At 39.5% G+C, this 25446-nt stretch overlaps 1 protein-coding gene across 2 annotated transcripts in view; it reads left to right on the top strand.

The window, feature by feature from the left end:
- Nucleotides 1-25446, top strand: part of DYM (dymeclin) — a 221218-nt gene that overhangs the window by 112301 nt on the left and 83471 nt on the right. The window contains exon 14 of one of the 2 annotated variants that reach the window (XM_050912964.1): nucleotides 17039-17203. The exons of the other annotated variant lie outside the window; for it this stretch is intronic. Coding sequence (XP_050768921.1) covers nucleotides 17039-17203 — 165 coding nt within the window. The remainder of the gene's footprint in view (nucleotides 1-17038; nucleotides 17204-25446) is intronic. 2 annotated transcript variants of the gene reach the window in all.

Genomic DNA, 25446 nt, shown 5'->3' with positions numbered 1-25446 from the left:
GGTAGACTATTATAAAAAAATAAAATAAAATGTGTGTTGATGTCATTATTGTCACAAATGACTACCAGAGGTGGCTGTATAGTCTCTAAGCAACAAAGCACAACCAGGTGGAGTGTCACATACCTGCAATGAGGGTAGGTTTTTCCTTTGCTCGGTTTCTATTACAATTACCAAAAAGTAAAGCCATGCACCTAACCAGCATACTAGGGCAGGTATTCAGTTTGTCACTTAAAACTGCAAGTCAGTTGGCATTAATTCCTTTAACCTATTTGGAAACAGCTTTCATGATCTTCAGCTTTTCTACAGCTAGCCCGCCTGCTCTAGTATGTGTGACACTTGGAAATGAAGAGGAGAGTCTTTCTCTGAACATCTGTATTCTGACATCTCATCACCACGTCCTTCTAATAAAATTAGTGACCAGAAGACGACTGATTACTTAAAGCAAATGCTTTTCCTATAGCTTCAGATATTGGAATGTTTGCTGTTTTCTAAGTAGGCATATACCACTAGAGGTTGCCATACACCTCGCTAATTAGACATGCACATTTAACATTAAATGACTTTAGGGGGCTAGAAACACTATCCAGTTTTCCTTTTTTTCTGCACTGTCACCACAGCTGTTCACATGCAGGGCTGTGTGAGCCGCTAAGAACACTTTATTGATTGCACTTCTCCCCATTGGATCACTTAAGGAAGTTAAGTATCAAAAGATGGCACGTATTTATATCAGTGTCATATTTTGTTGATTTCTTTGGCTGTTGTAGAGAGTTCAGTGGGATTCAGGGAACGATATGAAGAAAGAGGTTTCTGTCATCCTCCTGATGCTCATAGGAGTTGGGTGGAATTAGGAAAAAAGGTGTGCTTAAAAGGGGTGCGGATCAGAGACTTTAACTTGTGCTTGCTGTAGGATGCAGTATGTTGTACTTGAGTGTCATCGTAGCCCTGCTATACCTGTTACGAAAGCAAAGCGTGAGACGTAGAGCTGGCCGTACTGATTCTGTTGCTGTCTGGAAGAAGCAGAGATAGTAACCCTGCTTCTCACTGGTCAGCCAGTCTCGAAGCTGATGGTGATGAATGCTGTAGGATATCCTGGAGCATGAGGCTGGCCACTGGAGTAGCTCAATATTGGTTTTTGTTTTGTTTTTTTTTAAGTACAGTTGTAAGTAGTGTGCTTAAATATCCATGCTTGTAAAGGATGACTGCATCCCTGTGGTTCCCTAAGTCTGCCTTTTCTCACCTGAGAGGAGGCTGAAGCCCTTCTTTCCCTTTGCGCTCTTCAGCAAAGTCTTCGTCATTTTGTAGGGTCAATTATGCTTCGTAAGCTACCAAGAAAACTTCCCGTCCGTTCTGGTATGTGCTGCTGTATTTGAGAAGTTACACCTCCCCGGCCAAACCATTTGTTTTACGGTTTCCTGTGTTAGTTATTTAATTTTTCTATTGCTGTTTCCTTTTACAGGAGTCTGACGGGATTTTCTTGAGTGAAAATATTTATGACAGTTCTTTAAGAACAAGAGCATATGAAGTTGCTTTAAACTGCACTTTTTAAACTCAGTTTAAGATTATGCTGGATTAAAAATTGTCTTTAAGTTGTCATGTGTGAGTTTCTGTAGAAACGTTGTATTGCTACTGCAATGTATTTATTAATAATTAAGTACTTGCCAGCTGCAAGTGGCTTTCATCAGCAAATTTAATGCTGGATGAGGGAAAAAAGCTAACTGTGGTTAATGCTACAGAGTGGAAAAAAACGCATGGCGTGAGGAGAAAATGCATTTCTCATGACTGGTCTTTTAACTTGACTTTTTCCTGAGGAAGTCTCCAAATTTTGATAATAGATGCATGTAGCTATGTATTTTATATTCCTGCATATGAAACCATGTGGCTAGTTTATTAAAATATGGAGTAATGTGCATCCAGAATCTAATGATTTCAGGTTTATCAGCCATTTTTTCAATGATGGCCCTAATTGCTCTAAGTAAAATTGTGAGAGTACTGTAAAACTTTTGTGATTAAAACAGTAACTCCACGTTAAAAAGTGAATTATAAAAACATTTGCCGTGAAATTTTTTTTTCTATTTTAGCACACAATTTTTAATCATTTAAATGTGTGCCTTGTTCTTGGGTACTGGTATAATTCTTGAGTACTTGGGTTTGCAGAAATGAAAACTAGTTTTTCTGCAGAACAGAGTTCACTGCTTATCCAAGAATGGGTTTTGCTTACAATATAAATACCTGTTGGGTTTGTGAATTTGAATTTTGGTTAGTTCACAGTGTCCCTTAATAAAGTGGTTAAATTTTTCTTGCAATGTTTTCCTTTTTCAGTCATCTTTATAGAATTGCACATCTTTGTAATATCCCGCATGTTATTTGATGGAGTGTGTGACGTATTATTTTTCCTGCCTACCTTTTTATAGGCTGTGAGTAATCAGATTAATTGTTGTTATTGTCAATTTTCATATTGTATTGTCCTTAGAAGAAGAAAGCATATTACTTCCCTCTGCTTTCCCCTAGATTACGTCAGTTGTTGCTTTTATAAATTAAGGATAAGGAGGAAACGAATCAAATTTTTCACATGTTGCTGTGTTTGGCAGAATGATGATGACTCTGTAAAGCATGTGTTAATTCCATCTGCTACCATGGCCTTTTTTTCTGGCCTATGAGTATTTATTGAAAATATTTTTTAATTTATTTTATATATATATTGGTGAAGTGTTTTTAAACCTAAACTTTCTTCAACAAGGATCTCTGTGTATAGAGCAGAAGACGTTTTGAGTTTGCTGGGCATTTGTTTATTCAAATAGCCCAGTATGTGTGTTCAGCAAAGAAGAAGAAGGTTTATGCAGCAGCAAGACATGTGTGATCTGACCTGCTTATTAGGGGCCACATTCAACTGAAAAATCTGAAATTGTTAGTGGGTGAATGTGGTGAAATTACAATTTACCAATTGCTTAATAAAATTTTTTAACAGTGCCAATAATGAGATGTAATTGCTGGCTCGAAACTCATTAGGCTGCTCGCATAGGAAGATAAACAAATTTCTCTCCCACATGGCTTTACGCTCTGTGAGCATTCTGGTTTTCCTGCCTTTTTTTTTTTTCTTTGATGTCCACAGTGCTTTCGGGAAGCTCTTTAACATATAGCTTCCTCTTTCACTGGAGAATAGCGATGGGACAGGTGGTGCAGAAAACTAGTGAAACTGAGTTACCCAAGTCAAAGGCACTCCTTAAGGAGAAAAACTTGGAAAAAAAAGCCAGGTTGCTGCAGGAATGCTTCAAAGCTGTTTGGTTTCTAATTCGCATTTGTTTTTCATTCGTATTTGAAAACTTAAGTATAGGAACAGAAGAGTGGCGTCTCATACAGGAATCGTGATTTTTAAAAGATAAAGTATTAGCATAGTAAGCATTTCAAACTTTAGATGAGATATGTGACTTGAGCAAAAGTAATTAGGTGAATAGGGTATGCAGTACTTCTATTAAAGTCATCTTTCTGGCTTCTTTCTTACAGCAGGGAACGCATGGTGTTAAATTAGAGCCATTTTTCAGATAGGAAATTTCCTAAAATTGTTCCGAATTTAGGAGTTGGAACCCTTTGACCCTATGAAACCTTATTTTGGAAAAGTTTTATTTCAGAAACATCAACTTTCAGTTTTCAGTAATCAAAAAGCAGCATAATACTAGTAAGATGTCAGTGATAGATTTATAGCGTAATAGCCAACCTGTACCTTTGTTAACACATAATATGAAAACTAGTTCCCGCTTCCTTTATTACTTCTCTGTTGGTACTGTCGTAACAAGGGATTTCTGTTGCTTAGAGCTGCGTGGCTCCGAGGATGCTTTGAAACACGCAGGTTTGCATCATACCATGCACACTGGGAGCCTGGACTTCGGGTAGGCTTTAATGCCACCGTAAGAACGATCAATAGACAAGTCTTTTATATTCTGGGTTCAAATCTTAATTGGACCATTAAATGAAATCTCAGTTTACTGATCTCTTAATCATAATAGAGGAGTGTTCATAATAGCAAACCCTAGAGAAAAGAGGCTGCTTCTGCTCTCACACCAGTGTACATCAAGAGACTTCACAAGTCTAATTATATAATAATAAAAGATCAAGCTTTGAAAGGGGTTCTTGGAATTAATGTCCTGTGGCCAGAGCTGTTAAATACTGAACCCTCTGAGCATCAGCTTCCCTCTTCCTTTTTTATAACCAAAAGAAAAGAAGAAAGGAATTGAGGGTAATGAACAGTTTCACTAAACCAGTGATATCTGCCTCTGCAGATACTGGGAGGGGCATAGTCACGAATCCCTGGTTTCTGATAGTGAAATCTAAGGATCTCTGGTCTGAGCTGTTCAAGAATAATAGGTAATTTTTTCTCCTCTTTTGCATCACATGTGGATTGTAGTTGTGCTAGAAGGGAATTACCTTAATGAAAGTTATTGCAACAGTATGCCTATTTTCTAAGTTTTCTAAACAAGAGGGTTTTTTTTAACGTCAGGCTTATGTTGGATTTCATTGGTGGTGCTCATGGTGCGGTCCATGACCGTGCAGGATGCCCTGCAACCCTGGACTCTGATTCGGTGCTTTGGGGGGACCTGTTGATACAAACAGTGGCTTTCAGTAATTCCCGTCCCCGAATATTTTCATGCAGACATCATGTCACTGAAATAAAGAAGGAAAAAGCACCTTTCTGTGGACTTGACTTTGGGTGATTTATCTGCAACTCAACCAGCTTGTTTGATTTTCTGTGTTTGCTTTAAAGCAGTAGAAAATGACCTGTTCATCCCAGCAAACTTTCATTGCCGTGTAGTACTCTGGCTGGTGAATTTGTTACTTTGAAATATTTGTATTAATTTTTTTGCCCTGTGTCCTTCGCTTTGGTGACATTTACCGTGTGCTGTATGCCTTAGAATTTAGCAATAAATTCTCTTCAGCATGGAAGGCCACAGAATTGACTGGTTGACATTGCCTCAAAAATAAGAATTAAAACCCTCAAAGACATTTTGCTTTTAATGCTTCTTAACTTTGAAATAGTTTTGTAGCATTTTAATTTAGAGGAGGAAACATTTATTATCTAACCTGGATATAAAATGGTACTCTACTTACGAGAAGCTGCTTTATAATGAGATCCCCCACCCCCGCAGTGCAGTATGTTACAAAAATGATAATCCCGTTTTTATTAGATGTTCCAAGCCGAGTGAAAACTAATGGCTTGTCAGAAAAAGGGCCTTCAGGATATTCTCATGTTCAGGCCGTGTTTGAAAGAGGACATTGTGGGAATGGAAGATCAAACAGCTCCAAGCCACTGAGTCTGAACTTTGGTTTTAATCTGTGGACTCTGAGGAGTGGACATTGTGTGCACAGTAGGATACCTGGAGAGATTTTGGTGTCAACTGGTCAACCCTGGGCAGCTTTGGCTTGCTCTTTCACGAGCTGTTCACAGGCACAGACGCACTAGTCTGTTTGCAGATGCTTTTTATGCTCTTCATGCTCCACTGTGTCACTGTTACTTCTTATACAGAGGTTCCTGAATCTGTGGAGTGGCTTTTGTTGGGAGACAGAAGCAATTTATAAAGATCTCAATAGTGTTAAATAAAAGAAACATATGCTGGCCTTATTAGTAGCTTGTTGACCTAGATTAGCTGTGGGGAAGCTTATAAGCTGATCAGCCATTCCAAAATTGGGAGATGTCATTGCAATTAGTAGGGAAGGCTGTGACAAAAGGGGAGACAACAATTGTTCAGATAAGGGAAAAGAGAATATTAGTAGCAAACGTCCTCTTGCTGGCGTGACTTAGCAAAGTAAATGTAATTGAGTTAAATTTTAAAAGGAACGAAGCATCCTTTGTTACTATGCATTGAGTGTAGTTGTGGTCAAACGTATTAAAATGCTGCTTTAGCTGTATCAACAGAAAGAGGAGTACTCCATGTGGGCTCGCCTGTTTTTGCCTGTGTGTAACATATGGAGGTGAGGTTTTAGGCCGATATCAGCTGTTTCCAACGTGGAAATATCATTGAACTTGGTTTAAGCCTGGTTGAACCTGCTGGGGATTCTGAGTGGGCACCTGATGGGTCAGTAATACCCTCGTCCCCCATCTGGCATGAGCAGTTGAGTGCCCTGCATGCCATTGGAAGTGTTCGTAGCCCGGGACCCCGGAGCTCATGGGTTATGGAGACTTCCCAGATGGACAGACTCACAGCTTTATTTTGAGATAGATTGGATCAGTGTGAACCACGGAGGGTCTTGGGCAAACTGTTGTTTCTCTCTGTCTCAGGGTCTTCTCACATGAAGCAGAGTGGTTGAACTATGTTATCCTCTGCTCTGCATATCATGGCACAAGACTCCCTAAAAATGCCATTGTTGATTGCTGATCTGGCTTAAAAAGGTTTTTAATATCTAAATACGTACCACTCTAAAAGCTCAAGTTTGGACAAGATAGTTTGCTCTTCCCTTGACCACTTTTTGTGTCTCTGCTGACTTGTAAGACATAGCCATCGTGGTAATTCTGTCATTTTGTGGGGGGAAGTCATTACAGCATCTCATTAGTCTTCTGCCACCCAGGAAATTGTGCGGTACCTCAGTGCCTTACAAGCTGCAAGTCATCGCTTGGCAGAATGTGTGATTAAATGAACGTGACGCAAATTAGCACAGAATCTTGGCCGTAGAACTGAGGTTTATTGAAGTCTTGATACCTGTTTCAGGGAATCTAGAGCATCACACAGATACTTGCATGCAACCAAGAGCAGCAGTTTGGAGGTAGAAGGTCCCGTTGTCCCATCTTTAGTTATTATGAATGGCCCATTCATAGTTACTGTGCCACGTAAGCTCTTTGGAAACAGTACGGTTTGATAATAGTCTTCAAATTGGGGAATTAAACTTTTCTTTTTTGGTGGAACCTTACAGCTTTTAAAACTGTTCATCTTGCGAATCTGTTACGATGCAGAGGAAGAAATATTTGAGGAAACCTGTACAGAAATAACTATTTTTGTGATACACTTCCAGTGTTGTTTTACAGGTGAATTTGCAGAGTAGGCTGAGGTTCTGAGTTGTGTCACTTAAGTTTTCTGCATGTTTAATAGTGAAAGGAAGCAAAAATGAGAAAGCCAGGAGCATTATTCCAGTCCTGCTAGTGCAATTTTGATTTTCTTTTTGATTTCTTTCTTTTTTTTTTTTAAGTCTACTATTATTTGCTATTCTTGTAGAATCCTAGAAACTGCAGTCTTGTCTTCCCAGTTTGTTTTGAATGGAACGTATTTATAGGACAGAGTTCCTTAACAGAAATAGAGGTGACTCAAGATAATGACTTGCTTGAACCTGTCTTTTATCTTCAGTTGCAGGGTATTTGGCTCATTAACCGCTTTATTGAGATACAACATGTACTCCTTCCTTTTTAGAAATTTTCTCTTTGGAAAAAACTGTGGACTATGATCTAAAGAAAGGAATGAGTAATGAACTTACAAGGATTTATCTGACAAACTAAAATAGTATTATGGCTATAAGTAGGCATTAGTACGAAACAAAAATACAGCATTGATTATAAATCTTTTTTTTTTTTCTTGTCAGGGTGCTGCTTATTTCACATTTTAACTGACGTCATTATATATGTCTAACATTTTTCCAGCTTTGCAGTTCAGTGAACTAATTTCTCTCTTGAGGTGCGTGAAGCCAGGAGAGGTATGAGTGGCTGCAGGGAGGGAAGTAGAGCAGTTACTGATAACACCCAACTGAACTGTGTCGGTGCCCTCCAAATTGCTCCTGAAAACCTTCCTTTCTGCCACACATGGAAATTTTTAATTCATTCAGACCCCACACTTAAGTGAGGATTTTCAAACAGGCTTTCTAACTGATTTTTAGGAATACTAGATAACAGTTTATGAAATTTCTGAGTCTCTTAAGTACTCGAGCCAAGGTATTTCCCACCACCATATGCTTTCACCATAGTTTGCGTGGCTCGCAAAGAGAATATTGCACTTTGAAACATCTGCCACTTTTAAATGGAGAGTGAAACTATAGGTACAGAAGAAAGAATCAAGATTTAACAACTTTAATGTGCATCAGGTCTTTCTAACTGTTGAATGACTCAACCTTTTTAATGGTAATGGCCTTCAGCAAGTTTAGGAAAGAGCAGGCTTTTAGGTAAAGTAAATTCACTTAGTTCTGCAATGAGTAAATAAATTTGCTGTGAAGTTGTGTAGAGACATGTTTCGGTAACTCATTAATTGTGCTCTTGGGTCCACACGTAGGTCTTTCTCCAAATACCACAATTTACATGGGCTCAGATGGGATGAATCCTGCTGCGGAACAGGGCGAGGGCTCAGACGAGCGCTGCCGACTCCTCGCGGTGCCCTCTCTCGCGGTGCTCTAGCCGTTGTCTCCCGACGGAGGATTTTCAGGTTTACGCAGACTGAGATGCAAATGTCTGCGTTAATGCGGGTGTCGTAGGCATCTCCTGTAATCCCGTGCAGAGCCTGTGAATTATCACAAGTGTCTAGCCAAAGGATAAAAGCGCAGGAGGTTTCAAAAGCAACATTCCCATAGTAGCATCTCTTAAGCTGCCGGGGATATGTGCCTTCCGAGTAACCGGTGCATCTGGGTGATTAAAGCCTCCTCTCTTTGTCTGAAACATCAGTACTGAATAGACACTTCCTCCGAACTCTTTCATATCTTTTTTTCTTATGGGTCATCAGATGCTTGTGTCTGCTTCTAATATACAAATCCTTTTGTTCTTTTTGATAGAACTTCATCTGTACAGAGGTAATTTAGCCTTTCTATAGAGGAATCTCATATATTTATCGTTAGTTCTTCAGTCTATCAAACATCTCCAGAACTTGTTTGGTTTTCATTTCCTTGCCCTCCTTCACTATAAATACTTCCATGCATTAAGATAATATTCCTCTCATAAGCCTGTTGTGTACATTTGGCCAGTACTGTGACAGAGTGCTGCTTCGGGGCATGGGAACTTATGTCTGTGACACATTATCACGAATAATCGCTTCTTAAGTATTTAAATAATTTTCATGCTTCTCTGTTCTGTGTTGTTATGGCACCTTTAACCCTATAATGACCCCTCGCCCCCAAACTGCTGTTTTGCAATAATGTAATTTAAAATCCTGTCATCACTCTATGCTATAAGATATAAATTTAGTGATACTTGAATCTGAAAAATAAGCCTGCAAGAATGAAGTCTTTTTAGAAAGCTAAGAGAAGTCACCCTGTTACTTAGATTAGGAAGTTAGGTGGGGATCAGGGAGGAAGGAAAGTACCAGTAGTAAAAAAGGATCAAGTCAGGGATTACTTGAGAACTGACACATACATGTCCATGGGACCTGGTGAAACACATCTGAGAGCGCTATGAGAGTTGACTCATGCCATTGCAAGACCACTGTCTGTTGGATCACATCTGGAGAACTGCATCCAGGTTTTGGGCCCTTGGACTTAGGAAAGGTGTTGCTAAACTGGAGCAAGTTCAGTGGAGAGCTGCCACGATGGTTGGGGGCTGGAGGACTTGGTGTCAGAAGATGGGCTGAGGGAACTGGGCTTGTTTAGCCTGGAGAAGAGAAGGCTTCAGGGCAAGGCTAGGGCAGGAGTTTCAGAGAAAGGGTTAGCAGCATTCCCACACGTAGGAGGAGGTTACTGAGAAGATGGAGCCAGGCTCTTTATAGAAGAGTGTGGCAGGAGGATGAGAGGGAATGGTCATGAATTGAAGTCAGAAGGTTCCAGCCTGATGGAGGAAGACAATTTTTCATGCTCAGGGAAGCATTGGGAGAGCAGCCCAGAGAAATTGTAGAGTCTCTCTCTCTGGAGGCTTTCAAGACCCAACTGGACAAAACCCTGGTCTGGTTTGGATTCAGTGTTAACCCTGCTTTGAGCAGGCGGTTGGGCTGGAGACCTCCTAAGGTCCCTTTCAACTTTATGACTGTAAGATAAGAATAATTAAAAAAAAATTATTGAAACTGGCTGAAAAAGGAGGAATTGTTTTAAGTGTTCTAGTATGGTAAAGGCCAATGCGGTCTCCTGCATCCCCAGTACCGACTTTTGTTGTACCTTAAGCAGCTTAACTGTGCTAACACCACAGTGGCAGAAACCCACCCCAAAGGATCCCAGACCACCTTTCCGTGGACATACGCATGTAAATCTTTCATAACAGTCTCGGTACTGAAAAACATAGTATTCTTTCTGCTGCGGTTCATCAGTACCACAGTTCATCATGTCATCAATGGCAGAGTACTAAACAGAAATGAAAACTTAAATCCAAAATTCTAGTTTTGGATGATGTATATGATGTATTTTACTGTTGGCAAGAAGGTGGATAGGCTTTTGATGGTTTGCCTTTCTGCTGTTTATACTGTATGAAATAACATCTATAGGTGATGTTTTAGGCAGAGAATAAATTGACCATTCTCATGGAGTGGATGATCTAATAAGTTGTTGTCATCATCTCTGTAGTATTTGAGTATAGAATGTATTTTGGTTGAGTTTGTCTTTGGGAACATAAGAGTAATGAGTAGTAGGACTTCCTAGAACACAAGTTATCTAACATGCACAGTAATAAAATGTTCATAGCACGTCACGACATTCTCCCCGCATGTATACAGACAGTGTGGGGTGCTGACTAACATGTGCTAGTTTAGTTAGCTTATACTTTCATTGGCTTGTTTTTTTAAAAAGGCTTTCGTATTGGCTTTCCCCATAGAGTCATGTTGTAGCATAACTCCCTTTTGAAAGTATAGTGATTAAGTCTTCAAACTCAGCGAAAGATGTTATTTGCTGTGCATTTTTCAAATTCTGCCGCAGAAACAATATGACCTAAATATTTAATCAGGCTTAGCAGAATTGGCTTTTTTTATTGCTGCAGATTAATCTAGTTTCTCTGAGCTAATACATGTGGCATGTATGTCTTTAAGACCTTACTTTTTCTCAATAATGTTAAAGATTTGTAGCCTTCGTAAAATCTGGCATGCACCAAGAGGAAGATTATGAATTACAATTGCTTAAACGTTAGCACTGGGAATTTTTCTTTTGAATCCTGTATATGCTATTTCAGACTAGGTTGTATTTATAGAGGGGTTAGTGTTTTTATACCGCTTTTCTATACCCTGCCCAATTTGCTTCATTTCTGTGTTGTTAAAAAGATGTTGGCCTGGTGCTGTTCATGTTTTTGTCTTTGATATATTTATTTTAAAATTACAGTTCACTTCTAGAGAAAATATCAGCTTTCTGGTTTAAATAGATGAGGATGTAAGTGGCTTTGCATGTTTTACTTAGTGCTGTTATCTCATTCAAGTCCTTAAAATCTTGGATGAAAAAATTAATGGGAGCATATCATGAATTTCAGCACTTCTTATTTTTTAACTCTTATTTTTGCCAAGTGTTTAGTCTGTGGCTGTAGTCTTGTGTACACCTCTTCAATTATGTGGAGTTTGAGTTAAAAATTGGAAGTGATATGATCACCTAAACCAAAACAATTGCAATGGCCATTTAGGACATCGAATTTTCTTCAGATTAAACACAAGAAACAGTAGGTTTGGAAGAATCTTTAGCAAAGTCTCATTTGTTTGTTGGTTTTGATTATCTGCGTGCTCCACACAAGGTCCTCAGAGGGCTTCCAGACGATCAGGGAGACTCGGTAAAGCTGCAGGAAGCCAGGGCATCCATTCGTGCCCTGGCAGCCAAGAGGGCAAACTGCATCCTGGGGTGCATCAAACACAGCGTAACCAGCCGGTCAAAAGAGGTGATTATCCCGCTGTATTCAACGTTGATGCGGCCTCACCTTGAATACTGTGTGCAGTTCTGGGCCCCACAATTTAAGAAGGATGTGAAGGTCCGTAAATGCATCCAGAGGAGGGCAACAAAGCTGGTGAAAGGGCTGGAAGGCATGTCCTGTGAGGTGTAGCTGAGGACTCTGGGTTTGTCTAGTTTGGAGAAAAGGAGGCTGAGGGACAACCTCATTGCTCTCTGCAGCTTCCTGAGGAGGGGAGGTGGAGAGGGAGGTGCTGAGCTCTTCTCCCTGGGATCCAGTGACAGGATGCCTGGGAATGGTTCAAAGCTGCGCCAGGGGAGATGTAGACTGGACATTAGGAAGCATTTCTTTACTGAGAGGGTGGTCAGATACTGAACAGGCTTCCTAGAGAGGTCGTCGATGCCCCAAGCCTGTCAGTGCTCAAGAGGCATTTGGACAATGCCCTTAATACCATGCTTTAACTTTTGGTCAGCCCTGAATTGGTCAGGGAGTTGGACTTAGGTGGTCATTGTAGGTCCCTTCCCACTGAAAAGACTCTATTGTACGCGTGTGGGATGCGGCTCTGCCGTCAGGCGAGCGGCAATTCAGCTCGCAGCTAACCTCCACCTCCCCAGTGGCTCTAGACATCAAACTCCAATTGATTTTAAAGTGGTTTTTTGATGCCCTTGTTTAACTGCTGTCATCAGCATACCTTTACTGATCGGGATTGTCCAGACTCTATGGAAAGGAAACCTTTCTTTGTCTTCATCAAATGTGTGCTAAATTACAAATAAATATAGATATATTGGTTTAATTTTTATGTGTATATGAAAATTATATGTTTCCCCTGCATGTGCCTGGGTGGCAGGCAGTGATGAGTGTGTACAGGAAGGGTCTCTGCCCTCTCTGAGGTCAGAGTGATGATGAGAGCATTCATTTTAACTACTGCTGGTTCAGACAAATCTAAAAAGCTCTCGGGAAGAGAGGAGCAGAGCTCCAGCATTACAGGAGATTGGTATAAGCCCGTGAGAGTATACACTGATGGCAGTCGAGTGTAGGCTTTCACCTCTGAAGATTTATGAGAACAGGCTGTCCTTGCAGGGTGGCAGCGGGAAGGACGACTCCAGAAGTTGGGGAGAGTTACAAGGAAGAGCAGTTTCCCTCTTGAGCAAACTTACTTTTTTTTTCTTTTTCTAAAAGAGTTTGTTGGGTTTTTTTCTTTTCCTTTTTTTGTCTCATTTGCCCAGCCAATACTGAAGCTGCCTCCCTGCCTTCTCATTTTATCCCAGTTGCTGGGCAAGACTAGCCAATGCCGGGATCAGGGAAGGAAACATTTTCATAGATGCCAGAAACTTAAGTAGAAGATTTTCTCAAGTAGTACGTAGTTTACAGGTTTCTTCACAGACATCAGGTTCTCTATGCTGTCTTTTCTAGCGTCAAATTATTTTAGGTATATTTTTATTCAAAAATACACATTATTCATGGTTAGCAAATGAGCCTTTTCTGTGCTGGTTTTGGTGTTTTGTTCAATTTTGGTCTCTCTTCTTTCAATTCCCCACCTGCTATGTGTAGCAGGGAAAGTGAAAAACAAACAAGAAACCCACAAAAAACCGCTCATGGGAGTAAACCCTTGGAGACTTCTAAATGCCACTTCCTGACTTGAAAAGGATTGAATTTGGTGCTTTGACTTGATCCCTGTCAGTTTTGAGCATCTTCACTTATCTTAAAGATGTCGTTGGGTTTCCATGTTCACGTTCATTTCCATCCAGTTTGCATTCTGGAATCACAAGGAATCACAGCTGACCTGATGTGAGAGATGGATGACTACCAGACAGAAAGGATCCTGTCACTTTAGTCTCCAAAATACTGATGCTAACCTCTGTTGGTTTGGATCTGAAGATTTTGGGGTTCTGTGGTTTTAATAGCCATGGCTATTAAAGACAAAGAATGTTGATAACTTAAAGTTTAATGGAGCATATGGAATTTTTTTTTTCTTTAATATTTTTAAATTTCTAGAGAACGTAGCTATGGTAATATTTGTGTAGTGAGAAGGCATTAGAGGAGTTTTATTATTTTCATTACCTCAAAAAAAAAAAGTGAAAGTTTATTGTTATGTATGAGTATGTATTATTTTTTTAGTTGGGATAACTCACGTCCACCCTGATTTCCCAGACTTATGTAACCAGACACTCCACTTTTTGGCTATTAGAGGTTGACACTGTAATGTTTTCTTGTCAGAATTCAAAATGTTGATCAGATGGCTTTTACTTTTTATAAGAGGGAATTATAATCTTCTTCTGGAGTGGGATTCTAATACAATATGAGCTGAAGTTTTGTCCTCGGGGTAAACAGAATACATGAATAATATGCGCGCACACGCCATCAATCAAATATAATGTTCTTTATTTTCTGCAATATTGCCTTTTCAAATTTTTCAGTACTATATTGTAGTTGAAGATTGCCTTTTGCTGTAAAGTAAAAATAATGTGCCCCATAAAACATACAGAAAACAAATTTCAGTAACATGTAACCGTAGATGTAGCGGCTGCTGGAAAACTGATTTCTGGTGGATCAAGTAAGTCTGATTTCAAACTCAATATCCACAATTAGTCAGTGAAAGTTGGATGTAAATTTTTCTTAATGTACATACCTGTTGAGGGATCTAGGCCTTGATTTTATTCAGGTTTAGCTTAGAGGATTTAATAACGGAGATGCTTAGTCTTTATGATTTAAGCTATGCTGGTCATAGTGGCTGTAAAGCAAGTTAGAAAATGCACGTTTATAGGATTGCGTTGCTCTTGGTATGGGTTTAAAATCACACCTTTCAGTAAACAAGTTCAACTTCGAAAACAGGAATTGCCTTGCCCTTGTTACCTGAAATGCTGAAAGGGAGGGTTGCAGAGTTGCATTGGCCATATTGTATAAATACCCAAGAGGACTGGTGACACCTGAAGGTTGTTTTTCCAAAGTGTTGACACTGGAGGAAGTGGCACCTTCAGCCAGCAGCTCCGCCAGCACCTGGAGCTGGCTCTGAAAGCTGTCCGCCCAAAGAAGCGCTCCCTCGTGTGCTCCGTCCCATCCGTGCTGTGGCAGGACGAGGTGATGGCACCGAGGCTGGCAGCGGTGGGAGGGCAGTGCTGCTGGCACCGTCTCACCCTGTGTCTGTCTCAACAGGACACGAAACCCCTGGGTGAAGTTTTTGGGAAATTTCTCCTCCTCCCATTGCTTGCTGCGTTCTCGTCCAGTTTGTCAGTTAAGCCTAAACGTGGTCGTCATGCTTTGGGGATCAAGTCTTGTTTTTCCTTTCTACGGAGAGCATTGACAGGGATCAAAGATAAGTGATAATAGAAGGCGCTCTCAATTTCTTGACAAAAGTCAAGCAAGATCAAATGGCTGGCATGAGACCTATACAGGCTTGAAATAAGGTACAATTTTCTCGTAACAAGGCTGGTGCAATATACTAAATGGGAGTGGTGGACTCATGACCATTTAAATCTTCTAAGCTGCATCATTCTAAAAGATGCTCTTTAATCTGGTTTCGGAAAAAATTCTGTGGCCTCTGTGGGTAGCTGGAAGGGCAGGCTCATGTGTTGAGGGTTCCCCTCGGTATGGAATCCTGTAAATACCATTCTTTATCTTCTCCATCCCCGGCCTGTGGAGTGAAGAGAATAGCCTGTGTTGCTCAAAACATGCTGTGGTCAAAAAAAAGCCATGATGGCTTAAGAAATTGCCTCCTTGCAGCTGCTTCCTCTCCTGAAAACTAGTATATCTGCAAATGAAGTGCCAGAAGGGTTTGTGTGTTCCTCAGCTTCCAGAGCAAAGGTAGATGACTGACTTTAACCCAGTAGTGAATGCTATTTAAACTAAAGCAATGGGAGACATATTGGTTTTGATAAAGTCTTAGGCTCAGAGCCCCACTGATTGCACCCAAGGATCAGCTCTTGGTGGCACGCTCTTCTGTCCTGTTCTTTGCCCAAGGTACACGAATAATTTGATCTCCTGAAGGAGTGTTTTAGCCACACATGACTACGTCCAATAAAGGGATTATAGAGAGATACTAGCCTGTGAAATGCAGACAGTTGAGTAGATAACCCATTGGCCAAGCTTCAACCTATGAAGCTATGAAATGATGTTTTTCTGATTTGGTAAGGATGTTGTAGCCTAGAGTTGAGGTGTTTGCTGATTCTTGCCAAAGTCAGCAAAGGAGACTCAATTTCGCAAATCACTTAGTCTCCACTCTCTGCACTGGAAACTTTCCCAGTTTAGCCCTCCAAGGGTACATCTGTACTGGAGAGATACCCTGGCTGCAACGGGGACAGCAAACAGTCTGGTAGGAGCATCTTGATGCTTATGAAGAGCTGTCTTATTTCTCTCACAATGTATTAGGCTGCTTAAGGCACTTTCTGGAGGACTTGCCACGCTCTGTACCCTGGGCCGTCCATGCCGTCCACCGTTATGGAGTGAAGTATTTTCTATGCAAAACCTGTAATAATAGATGTTCGAGGTTATATGATGTATGTGCTTCATAGTTTATCAGTGATGCAGTTTGTTGCGGGTGAACTACTCTAATTAATTTATTTTCCTTTCCATTATGAGTGGGAGGATATCCTGTGGATAGGTATAGGCAGTATCTCTTACTCAAGAGCATTCAGAATTGGTTAGTATGAATGCTAAGTGTTTTATTGATTGCTCTATAGTTATTTCATGGAAGTGATTGTAGTTTTTCATGAAAAAGCTGACCAGGTCTTAAGTGTGTAACTTGGGTATGATAAAGCACCATGTTTGAGGAACTGGAACTGAGTACAGGAATCCTCTACCACTGGAATCCCAGGCTGCGAGAGCAGTTTGCACTGATCAGTAATTCTGTGTGAATTTTTTTTCCCCTAAAGTCAGATGTCAATTTCCATGAAAATCAGTTAAATTTTGTGAATACTCTCAGGGTTTTTTAATGGTAAACTTTGTAAGCCAGGTTCAGACTCATGCATTTATATTTTCGGGGCAAATGGAGAGAGGCAAAACCTTTTCTTAATACTACCAACCAAAAAAAAGAAAAAAAAAAAAAAAAAAGCCCGATTTCTTGCATCTCTAACATGTGAGGCTTGGCGAGTTCCCTTTGCGGTAGTGACAGAACCAGCGTATGGGCACAGGCTAACAGATCCTTCTGTCTTTTGAAACTGTTGTTTTATGTCAAACTGCTCCATTGCTTACTTGGCATCTTCCATTGACTCTTGGCACAAAAACTAAGGACATTAAACCATAAATTAGCTTTCTTAAAGGAAAATTCCTCTTTTTTCTGTTTTTTCTCCCTTTACCCTTGTCTTTCAGTTATACCTGCCGCCACTTGCGGAGATATGTATATGTCTTGGACAAACTGTATTTCCCCCACTCTCACTGCTCTACGCTGCAGCATTGCTTCTCGACCCTCAGTGACAATGGAGAGGAACTCTTGTCTTTAACTTGTTCTCACATTCTCAGATCCTATGCTTCCAGGTTATTAACCTCTGCTCTCCATTTACTGCATGCTGCATGCTCCGTGACTGATCTGTGCATGTTTTCCGTGAACTGATGAATAACGTTAATTTCTAAGGGGATGGTTTGTGTCTTTATGGCATCCTTGATGTATGTCCTAAAAAGTGTGGTAGAAATGGGAGTCTAATAATGGTTTGGGTTTGGTTTTTGGTTTTGTTTTTTTTTTAATTTAGAAGACAACTTCTGGAATTAATGGGTGGCCTTTGGAAGTTCTAAACGCTTTTTATGTTAGAGTAAAAGTATTTTAATCCTTTTCCAAAGCTATGACATACAAACATAAGCTGTGATTCACAAAGCTTCCCTGCAGTTTGTTTGGAATTAGTGCAGAGATATAAGTTGTCTTACATGTAAGTGTCTAATACTTCCTTGACGCCCGTTATTTCGGTAACGTTGTCTATATAAATTGCTTTTCAAGAATGAGGACGATAGAACTTTTCCCTCAAGTTCAGTAAATAGTCATGGCACTTAATGATGAATTAAGAAAGATCTACCTTTTTTGATATGCGTGATCCGTTTTGATTATACAGAATAAGAATGGTGAGAATCTATCAGCCCAAAATGACAACACAAACCCCCTGTTCATGATGCAGAAATACAGATGCTCTACCAAAACTGTAAAATAGCAGGAGTTTAAAAATAAATTCTACTTGCAATGCCCAAATGTTTTCTCTAAGATGTTTACTTCATGTAAAAATTTAAGTTCTACTATTTCACTGTTGATGCTGCGGATAATTAAATATATTAACCAAGATGCTAGAAGTTTTAGGAAAACAAGGAAAAAATTGCATGACAAAATTGATCAGAACATGGAAAGCATCCAGGGTGGAAACGCAGCTTCCCAGCTAAGCCGGCATACAATAGCAATAGACCACACAGTAAACATAAGTAAAACCAGCTTGATTGTCAAGGGAAGAAAATATGGCATGCAAGCTGAAATAGCTCTTTTTGTACAAAAGAAGTTTTATAGTATTACATGATGATGGAGAGTTACACTGAAGGATCTCAACAGGAGATGAAAATCTAGCTGTCCCAGGGGCATTCTCCAGATTAATTTGGAACAGGGGTACTGTATTAAAGTAGGCAAAACGCTAAGATTTCAAAGGCATTATTTAAAAATGAATAATAATAGTGAGGGCAGTCCGCACCAAAATCTTCTTTAAGATGGAATGTTTTACATGTAGGAATGATATCCTGAAAACATAAAAGAAATGGCATTAATTATTCCAGCTTGTTTCAATGAAATTATGATAATTCTGTACAATGACAACACTACAACATTAAGTTGGCAAAATCATCCTTGGGAGACTAAGTACTACTCCATGGATATTGCGTCTTTCAGGTGGCTTTGTGGATGAAAATAAGCACTGATAACACTATATAGAAGCTTGTGAAGTTTTTAGAGCAAAAAGTTCATCTCGTTAGTCCCCGTGCTGAAATTGATGGAGAAATAGTTTACTGGCATTACTTTCTGAAATGGGAGTTATGCATGAGTTGAGATATATTAGAATATATCAGCCTGGGAGATTGTAAAATCTCAGGTTTTCATTACAGACTATCCTTTTATGAGATAGGAGGAGGACAGAGTATTTGAAATAGAAATTGCTGCTAGAAAAATATATAGGTAGCAGTTTTTAGTGGCTAATTCTCTGTTGTTGTTCTGGTAATATATGATTAGAAAAGTGTGTGCTCAGGAAACTTGCCTGCGTAAGTCTGTAAATAGCATCAAATACAGTGGCATAAATGGAGGTGTCAAAAAAAGTGGGTTTTGTGTGAATCTGTGCATCCATCCTGTATTAAGGACTGCAGTATTTTATCCTGTGAACAGCCTGCTTAGAGAAGAGATGGAATGCATAAATTACTAAAGGCAGAGGATCATTAATTGTGGCAATTTATAAATCACGACCCTCCCGTCCAGGCCTCTTTGCAGTGCTCCTGGTAAAGAATATTAGACTTAGCCCTGAGTAACGGCTGGTCTCTAACGCTGTGCTGATACCCCTAGAAGATGTTGCCTGTCTTTAGACGTCCCACAGAATTAAAGTTTTTTATTACTATTTTGGTACATTCTGTGTGCAAACATGAATACGTACATGAACAGTTGTACCTTGAATTTGGAGGTGGGGAGAGGGAATTAATAAAAGTAAAACAAAGGAGAAAAGATGGAGGTGGCTTTGGAACGATAGCTCTGACTAATTAGTAGTAGTTAATAACCACTGTTTTCCATTAAAGCACTTATAAAAGTGCGTTTATGCTGCTGGCTGATGAATGTTGTCCACATTTCCAAGCTACCATGGATTTGTGTAAGATACTGGTGGTGACCTGTCAAATCTATAGGCACGCCACATCCCACGCTTCCTGAACAGCTAACACTGGTTAAAGTGGGGGAGAGGGGAAGGAAAATAGTAAATATTCTGGTATCCCGCAGGGAGTAAGCCCGCAACACTAGGTCTCCAGGCAACTTTAGCTGGGATTTAGTGCCAGTGTTGCTTTTGGTGGCTTTTCTAAATTATAGAAACAGAGGAGAGACAATACCTATTTTATTATGCAACACATTAGCATAGCATAAATACTGAGCCTGGGATTGTAATGTGTCATTGCTACTGTCTAATAATTCTGTTGTGGCTGTGCTATGTATTGATTATTGCAGTAACTGTGCTTCGTGATGTGAAATATGTTCTCCCACTCTTACCATTACGGTTTCCTTTTGAATTGCATGTTCACCGTGTGATGTTCTTAATGCTCGTGTGTGTTCCCTTTTTGTTTTAAACCTCTTTGGGTTGCAGTCAATCTCAGGAAAATTGTTTTTGAAAATGAAACTGGCTTAGTGCATGTACTAGCAAAAGGCAGCTAGCAAGCAGTGATCTGTTTTGGGATGCTGCACAAATTAAGGACAGTTTTATTTTCATAGCTAGCTTGACATTGTGTGTGTGAAAGCAGGAAATATGGTTTTGCTGAGCCTTGTAAATTGAGTAAACATGTTCATGAAGCAGTAGAGCAAAAGGAAAAATCATATGGATTCATTTGAATTAAATTTTTTTGCCCGGAGAAAAAAAGACAAAGGAATGTGATGTCAAATTCACACAGTTTACCCATTTTGCATATCTTTTATTACTTAATGCTAGGTTTGTTTAAACAGCAAAACTTATCTAATAAGTTTTTAATACTCCCTTTCAGAAGTGTTCTGGCACATTGTCTGAAGCCTGTAGAGGATAAGCTTTGCAACCATACTCCTCCCATGCCATCAGAGTCGATGGAATTATGCAATTACATTAATTTAAGAATGTGCAGTCTTTGCAAGATCGGGCCTTGGAGGTTAGCTTTGAAAAATACTGCCAATTACCAGAAATGTTTCTGTTGCTGCAATGTGATGGTGAAGTACTGCATAAAGCCAACTTGTACTCATAATCCAGTTGCCAGCTCCTTTTTTCCTTGGAGTGTGAGCTGTGCTGGGGCATCGGGGCTGGATCTCGGGAATGTATAGACAGCGCTTTGTCATGATATGGGTTACTGGCCCGTCCTTCAGTACAGACAGGAAAGGTGTCAGAGTATCATCCTCGAAAACAGCTAAAACATTTGCAAGTCTGACGTATTTTCTTTGGCTTTAGCCTGTGAAGGGAAGGTGGGGAGAAACATGAGACAACTATGTTTGTTATTGAACCTTAAATAGTTTTTGTGTGGATTAATGCAATATGGAGAAGTACATCAGTTAGTATTCTTTCAAATGGGTTTTGACGGGTGTGAATTCTTTTTCTCTGATTCTATAGATCATCTTGAGCATTTGTTTACACTCAGTATTTAAGCAGTTAATATAAAAATCTCACCCTAAGTTAGTGCAAGTAAAATAGTCAGCACATCAGCCTTGCATGAGTACTGGCTGGATAACGGAAGATCTGGGTGTTCTCTTCAAGAGCCCCTTCAGCCTTCTGAAAACTGGTCCTTTTCTATTTTCCTGCTGTTTCCAGTTAAAGCACTCAGTTATTTATAACTTTTGAAAATAATTTATATCACTTCTGATACTTGCTCTGTGTGATATTCTAAATATGAAGTACCAAATATTGATCCTTACTTCACTGGGAGCTTAACCTGTGAGAGGTGATATTGGAAGTGTTCACCATGGAAAGAGAATCAAAGCGTTATTGAGAATTAATAACAGTTCTATTATAAACATCTAGTAGGTGGGACAACATATAAACACAGCAATCAACAAGATGAGCAATATTATTTTGACTTTAACGATCATTTAAATGGGAAGGTCTCTGTTTGGTATCACACCTTGGGTAAACACGGCTGTCTCGGCAAACAAGCCTCCCAAACAGAGTGAAGTCAGTGCAGGTAGGCTTCCATCCAAAGTGGGGTGTGAAAACAAAAATGTTGTTGTAAATTGGTGTAGGCAGACGAAATTGGTTGAGGATGAGACAATTTCCAAAGGTGACAAAGATCTTGCTTCTGCAGGAAAATTATGCTTGAGTCTTACCTCATAAGGGGCCCCAGTTACAGGACCTATTGAAAATCTTTATTGATAGATAACTCAATAAAAATCTGTGAGAAAGGAAAATAATTTGTGATGTAGGAATTGGACCTTATTGAAAAGGCTTTTTAAGTCTCTGTAAGTTTTGAACAACAGCTCGCTTTTTTCACGTTTTATGAATAAACCCACTTATGTCATAGGATTAGAAGTAGAATAATGAAAATGGCAGAGTCTGGACCTGTCACAGGCGAGAAATAGCTTCACTTCATTTATCACTAAAGCAAACTTTTTTTGGATTGGTAGATAACTTAGTTTAAAAATTTAATTTCTTTTTTTTTTTTCCCCCCGAAAAAAATTTCTCCAATGAAAAGGTCTGCAAATCTTGGTAGATTTAAGGACTTGTCTAAATTAAACTAACTTGATACTCTTTTTTGACAATACTGATAAAAACTTCTTTTCTGCAGGACGTTTTAGTAAGGATCTGCACCTTGCCTCTAAAACTGGCATCTGACCGAACAGTCTGTGGGTGCTTTTCCTTTTCCTTTCCTTTTTTCTTTCTGCTGCCACAAGCACTAATCCGTGTGCTCCGCTCGGCATCCTGCCAAGCCAGAAGGCTGATGAGAACAGAATTGGTACCCATTCAGGGATTACAATACCATTGCGTTATCGTAGAGTATAATTATGGGTTGGTCGGGAAATTTTTCTGGTTATTGAGACATACGGCGTTATTCATCCAGCTTCTAATGTCAGAATTGGAAACTGTGCATTTTTGTGACGGTTAACCAAAGTTTTCTCTTAATGTGATCACCTGTACACTGACAAATTCCAACTGCTGCAATTACCAGTGTTTAACCTAAAGACTCAAAGATGGTTTTTTTCCTAATGGGTTTAAGATTCATTATTTTACTTTTTATTTTTAATGCAAACCCAATGCTGTGGGTTGCTGTAATAATCATTAATCTCAATGGTTATGGTACGTGCACTTTAAATTTCAGTCCTAGGTAGACCATGGAGCAGCTGACAAAATTTAATTAACTCACCTAAGTAGTAAATAGAAGTAAGAATAAGTAAAAATGGACAAAGGAAAAAAGAGACAATCAAGCTACATTAGTATTTCTTTGCAGATGCAGGCTAGTTTATTAATACCAATATGCTGAGATTTCTGTAGAGCAGCCTGTAAGTTTTTATGGAAACTGTTCTCTGAGCTTCCACTCAAGATGTTTTGTGTGGACTCAGTTCCCGATCTGGGATCACAGGTCATGAGATGAGGCTTTTTCTTTGGCCACTGCGATGGTGTGGAACAACATTGCCCTGAAATCCAGCTCATTTAATCATTTTCATTTGGGAAAAAAAATAGAATAATAAAAAAAAAATGGTCAGAGGTCTGTTGAATAAGTATAATTTAATGTTTTATTGCTTTTTGACTGTGATTTTTAGTCAGCTGCTGATAATTTTATTGAAGGGCTGGGGTTTTTTATTATGGAAGGATCACTGTACACTCAACATTGAGTGACTTGGCAGAGGGGAATTGTTTATAAATAATTCTATTACAGACTCTTCGTCTTCGTACTGCACAGCATATCGATCAAGAAACCAGTGAGATATAAAATCAATGCTGTGGGTATTCGGTGGGTGAAAAATTGCCTAGCTTGTAGGTCTCAAAATGCAGTTTAACTGGATGCTCATCAAGTGGGTGCGCATCTAGTGGAAACCCTTGTGCATGGGTTCATTAACTCCTGCCCTATTTAAAATAATGTATCAAGAATAGTTTTTTAGGGAAGCAATGATCAATGAAGGGGAAAGATAGCTGATATCAAAAAGTAATCATCAAAGCCTGATGCAAGCAAGGTGTATTTTCATAGAGCCGGTAGAATTTCATGCATGTAGATCACGCTCTCGGGATAAGAGCTCCAGGTAGCATTGACTTTGAAAGGACTCACAAGTACTCTAGGCAGTTTTATGAGTTTACTCTGAAATGATTGGGGAGATTAAGGGTAAATAAATTCTTTAATAAGGAGCCCTTTAGTATGCAAAAGTATAATACACTCCAGTAGCTGGAAATTGAAGCAAAACCAATTGAGACTGGTTCATGTTTTTTTACACGGTGGGTGATTCACTGGAATAGTTTAACAAGGGCTCTGGATTTCCCAAGATTGGAATTTTTAAATGAGATTGGATGTTTTCCTAAAAGATACGTCCAAGTCCAGCCACAGCTATTGCACTTGAAGGAGGAAGTAGCTGTGGGAATTCCTATGGCTTGTGTCAGACAAGCTGATCAAAGTGGCTTCTTTTGGCATTAAAAATCGGAGTGACAGGCAGATTGCCATGCAGGATTTTGTCGTTTTGTTTGTCTTACAGATTTCTTTAAAAGCCTGCATTTTGGTTCAGAATTTTCTCATTCCAAATGTTATCTTCTCAGGTACTATCCCCCAGGTGATCTGACCCAAATAGTAGAAAACAGCACGGGTTGCCAAAACCCTACGTTCTCATGCGCACAAAAAACCTAAATTGAAACGGAAAAATTGCAAGAGCCATGTTCTTTCTATATAATAATCTTTATTCCTCCCACCCTGGTAAAAATTTATGACAGACATGATCTAGACGCATTCTGCCACATTAGCCTGTGAAACTAAAACACATCTCGATCAGACGGAATTATTTTTAATTGAATGCTTATGAGCCCACGTTCCCAAGAGATGAAATTGGAACAAAATTACTTTCACACATTTCCATTGTAGCAGTATGTTCAGAGTCCGGGGGTTTTGCGTTCATACGTAATGTCTGGCAATTAATCAGGATTGGGGAGGGTGTCTTATTCTTTTACAAGTATGTAAATAAGCTATTGTTTGGAGACTAAAAAGAGAAATATTCTATAGCTTGCCTGAAGAGTTCAGGAGAACGCTAATAAAATGAATGTCAGACTGAATATAGTCTAATAGTTTATAGCTGAAAGCAGGAGGGATTTATGCTCATGTAAGCCAATCTTCTGCTCAGACCAAAAAGCCTTACTGAGGTTCAGCTCCTCTGTCGTATCTGTGGACTTCCCTAGGGTGCGGAACATCACCTCTCCAGCAGCTTCGATAAGTCGTTGTCGCTGGCAGCACGGAGCGCAGCGTGGGCATTCTTTGTTTTGTCCGTTTAGGTGATGCGCTGTTATCTGTTTTGGTTTCCCAGACAGCATTGCATGAACTTTGGCTAGTGAAGGCAACTTAGTAAAATGTGTAATTATTGCCTAAATATAGAAAATTATTCACTTAGAAAATAACAAACATATGTTACTGATTCAAAACATCTTCCAATTTGTCAAATTAAAGCACAGATTCTCACCAAAGCTACGTTTTGGCTTATGCAGAAGTCCTCTTCATCATGAGCTCTCGTTGCAAATCAACAGACTGTAGCTGTGATTCCAGCACTCCTTATGTTCCGATGAAACTAGTGGAAAGTACTGACTGCAGCTAGAATTATCATAACTGATAATTGTGATTAAGGTGGTCCAACCAGAATGCCTGAAGTTAAGCATCAAAATGTATACTTTTTTTTCCTTTTAAATAGTGAGGAATATCTACATCTTGCAATGAATTGAGAACTAAATGTTTAATCCATACACGTGCATGTCTAGCGAGAGATCTGGGTATCTACCTGGAACTGGGTAGTGCCTTAAGTACTAAAACATTTCAAAGAACTTTGCAAACCTGAGTAACAAATGATTCACAAGTACCCTGGAAGAAAGGTTGAGCAA

Source organism: Gymnogyps californianus, chromosome Z (assembly GCF_018139145.2).
Source record: "Gymnogyps californianus isolate 813 chromosome Z, ASM1813914v2, whole genome shotgun sequence".
NCBI classification, from domain to species: Eukaryota; Metazoa; Chordata; class Aves; order Accipitriformes; family Cathartidae; genus Gymnogyps; species Gymnogyps californianus.
This window is presented reverse-complemented; position numbering and strand designations above follow the sequence as displayed.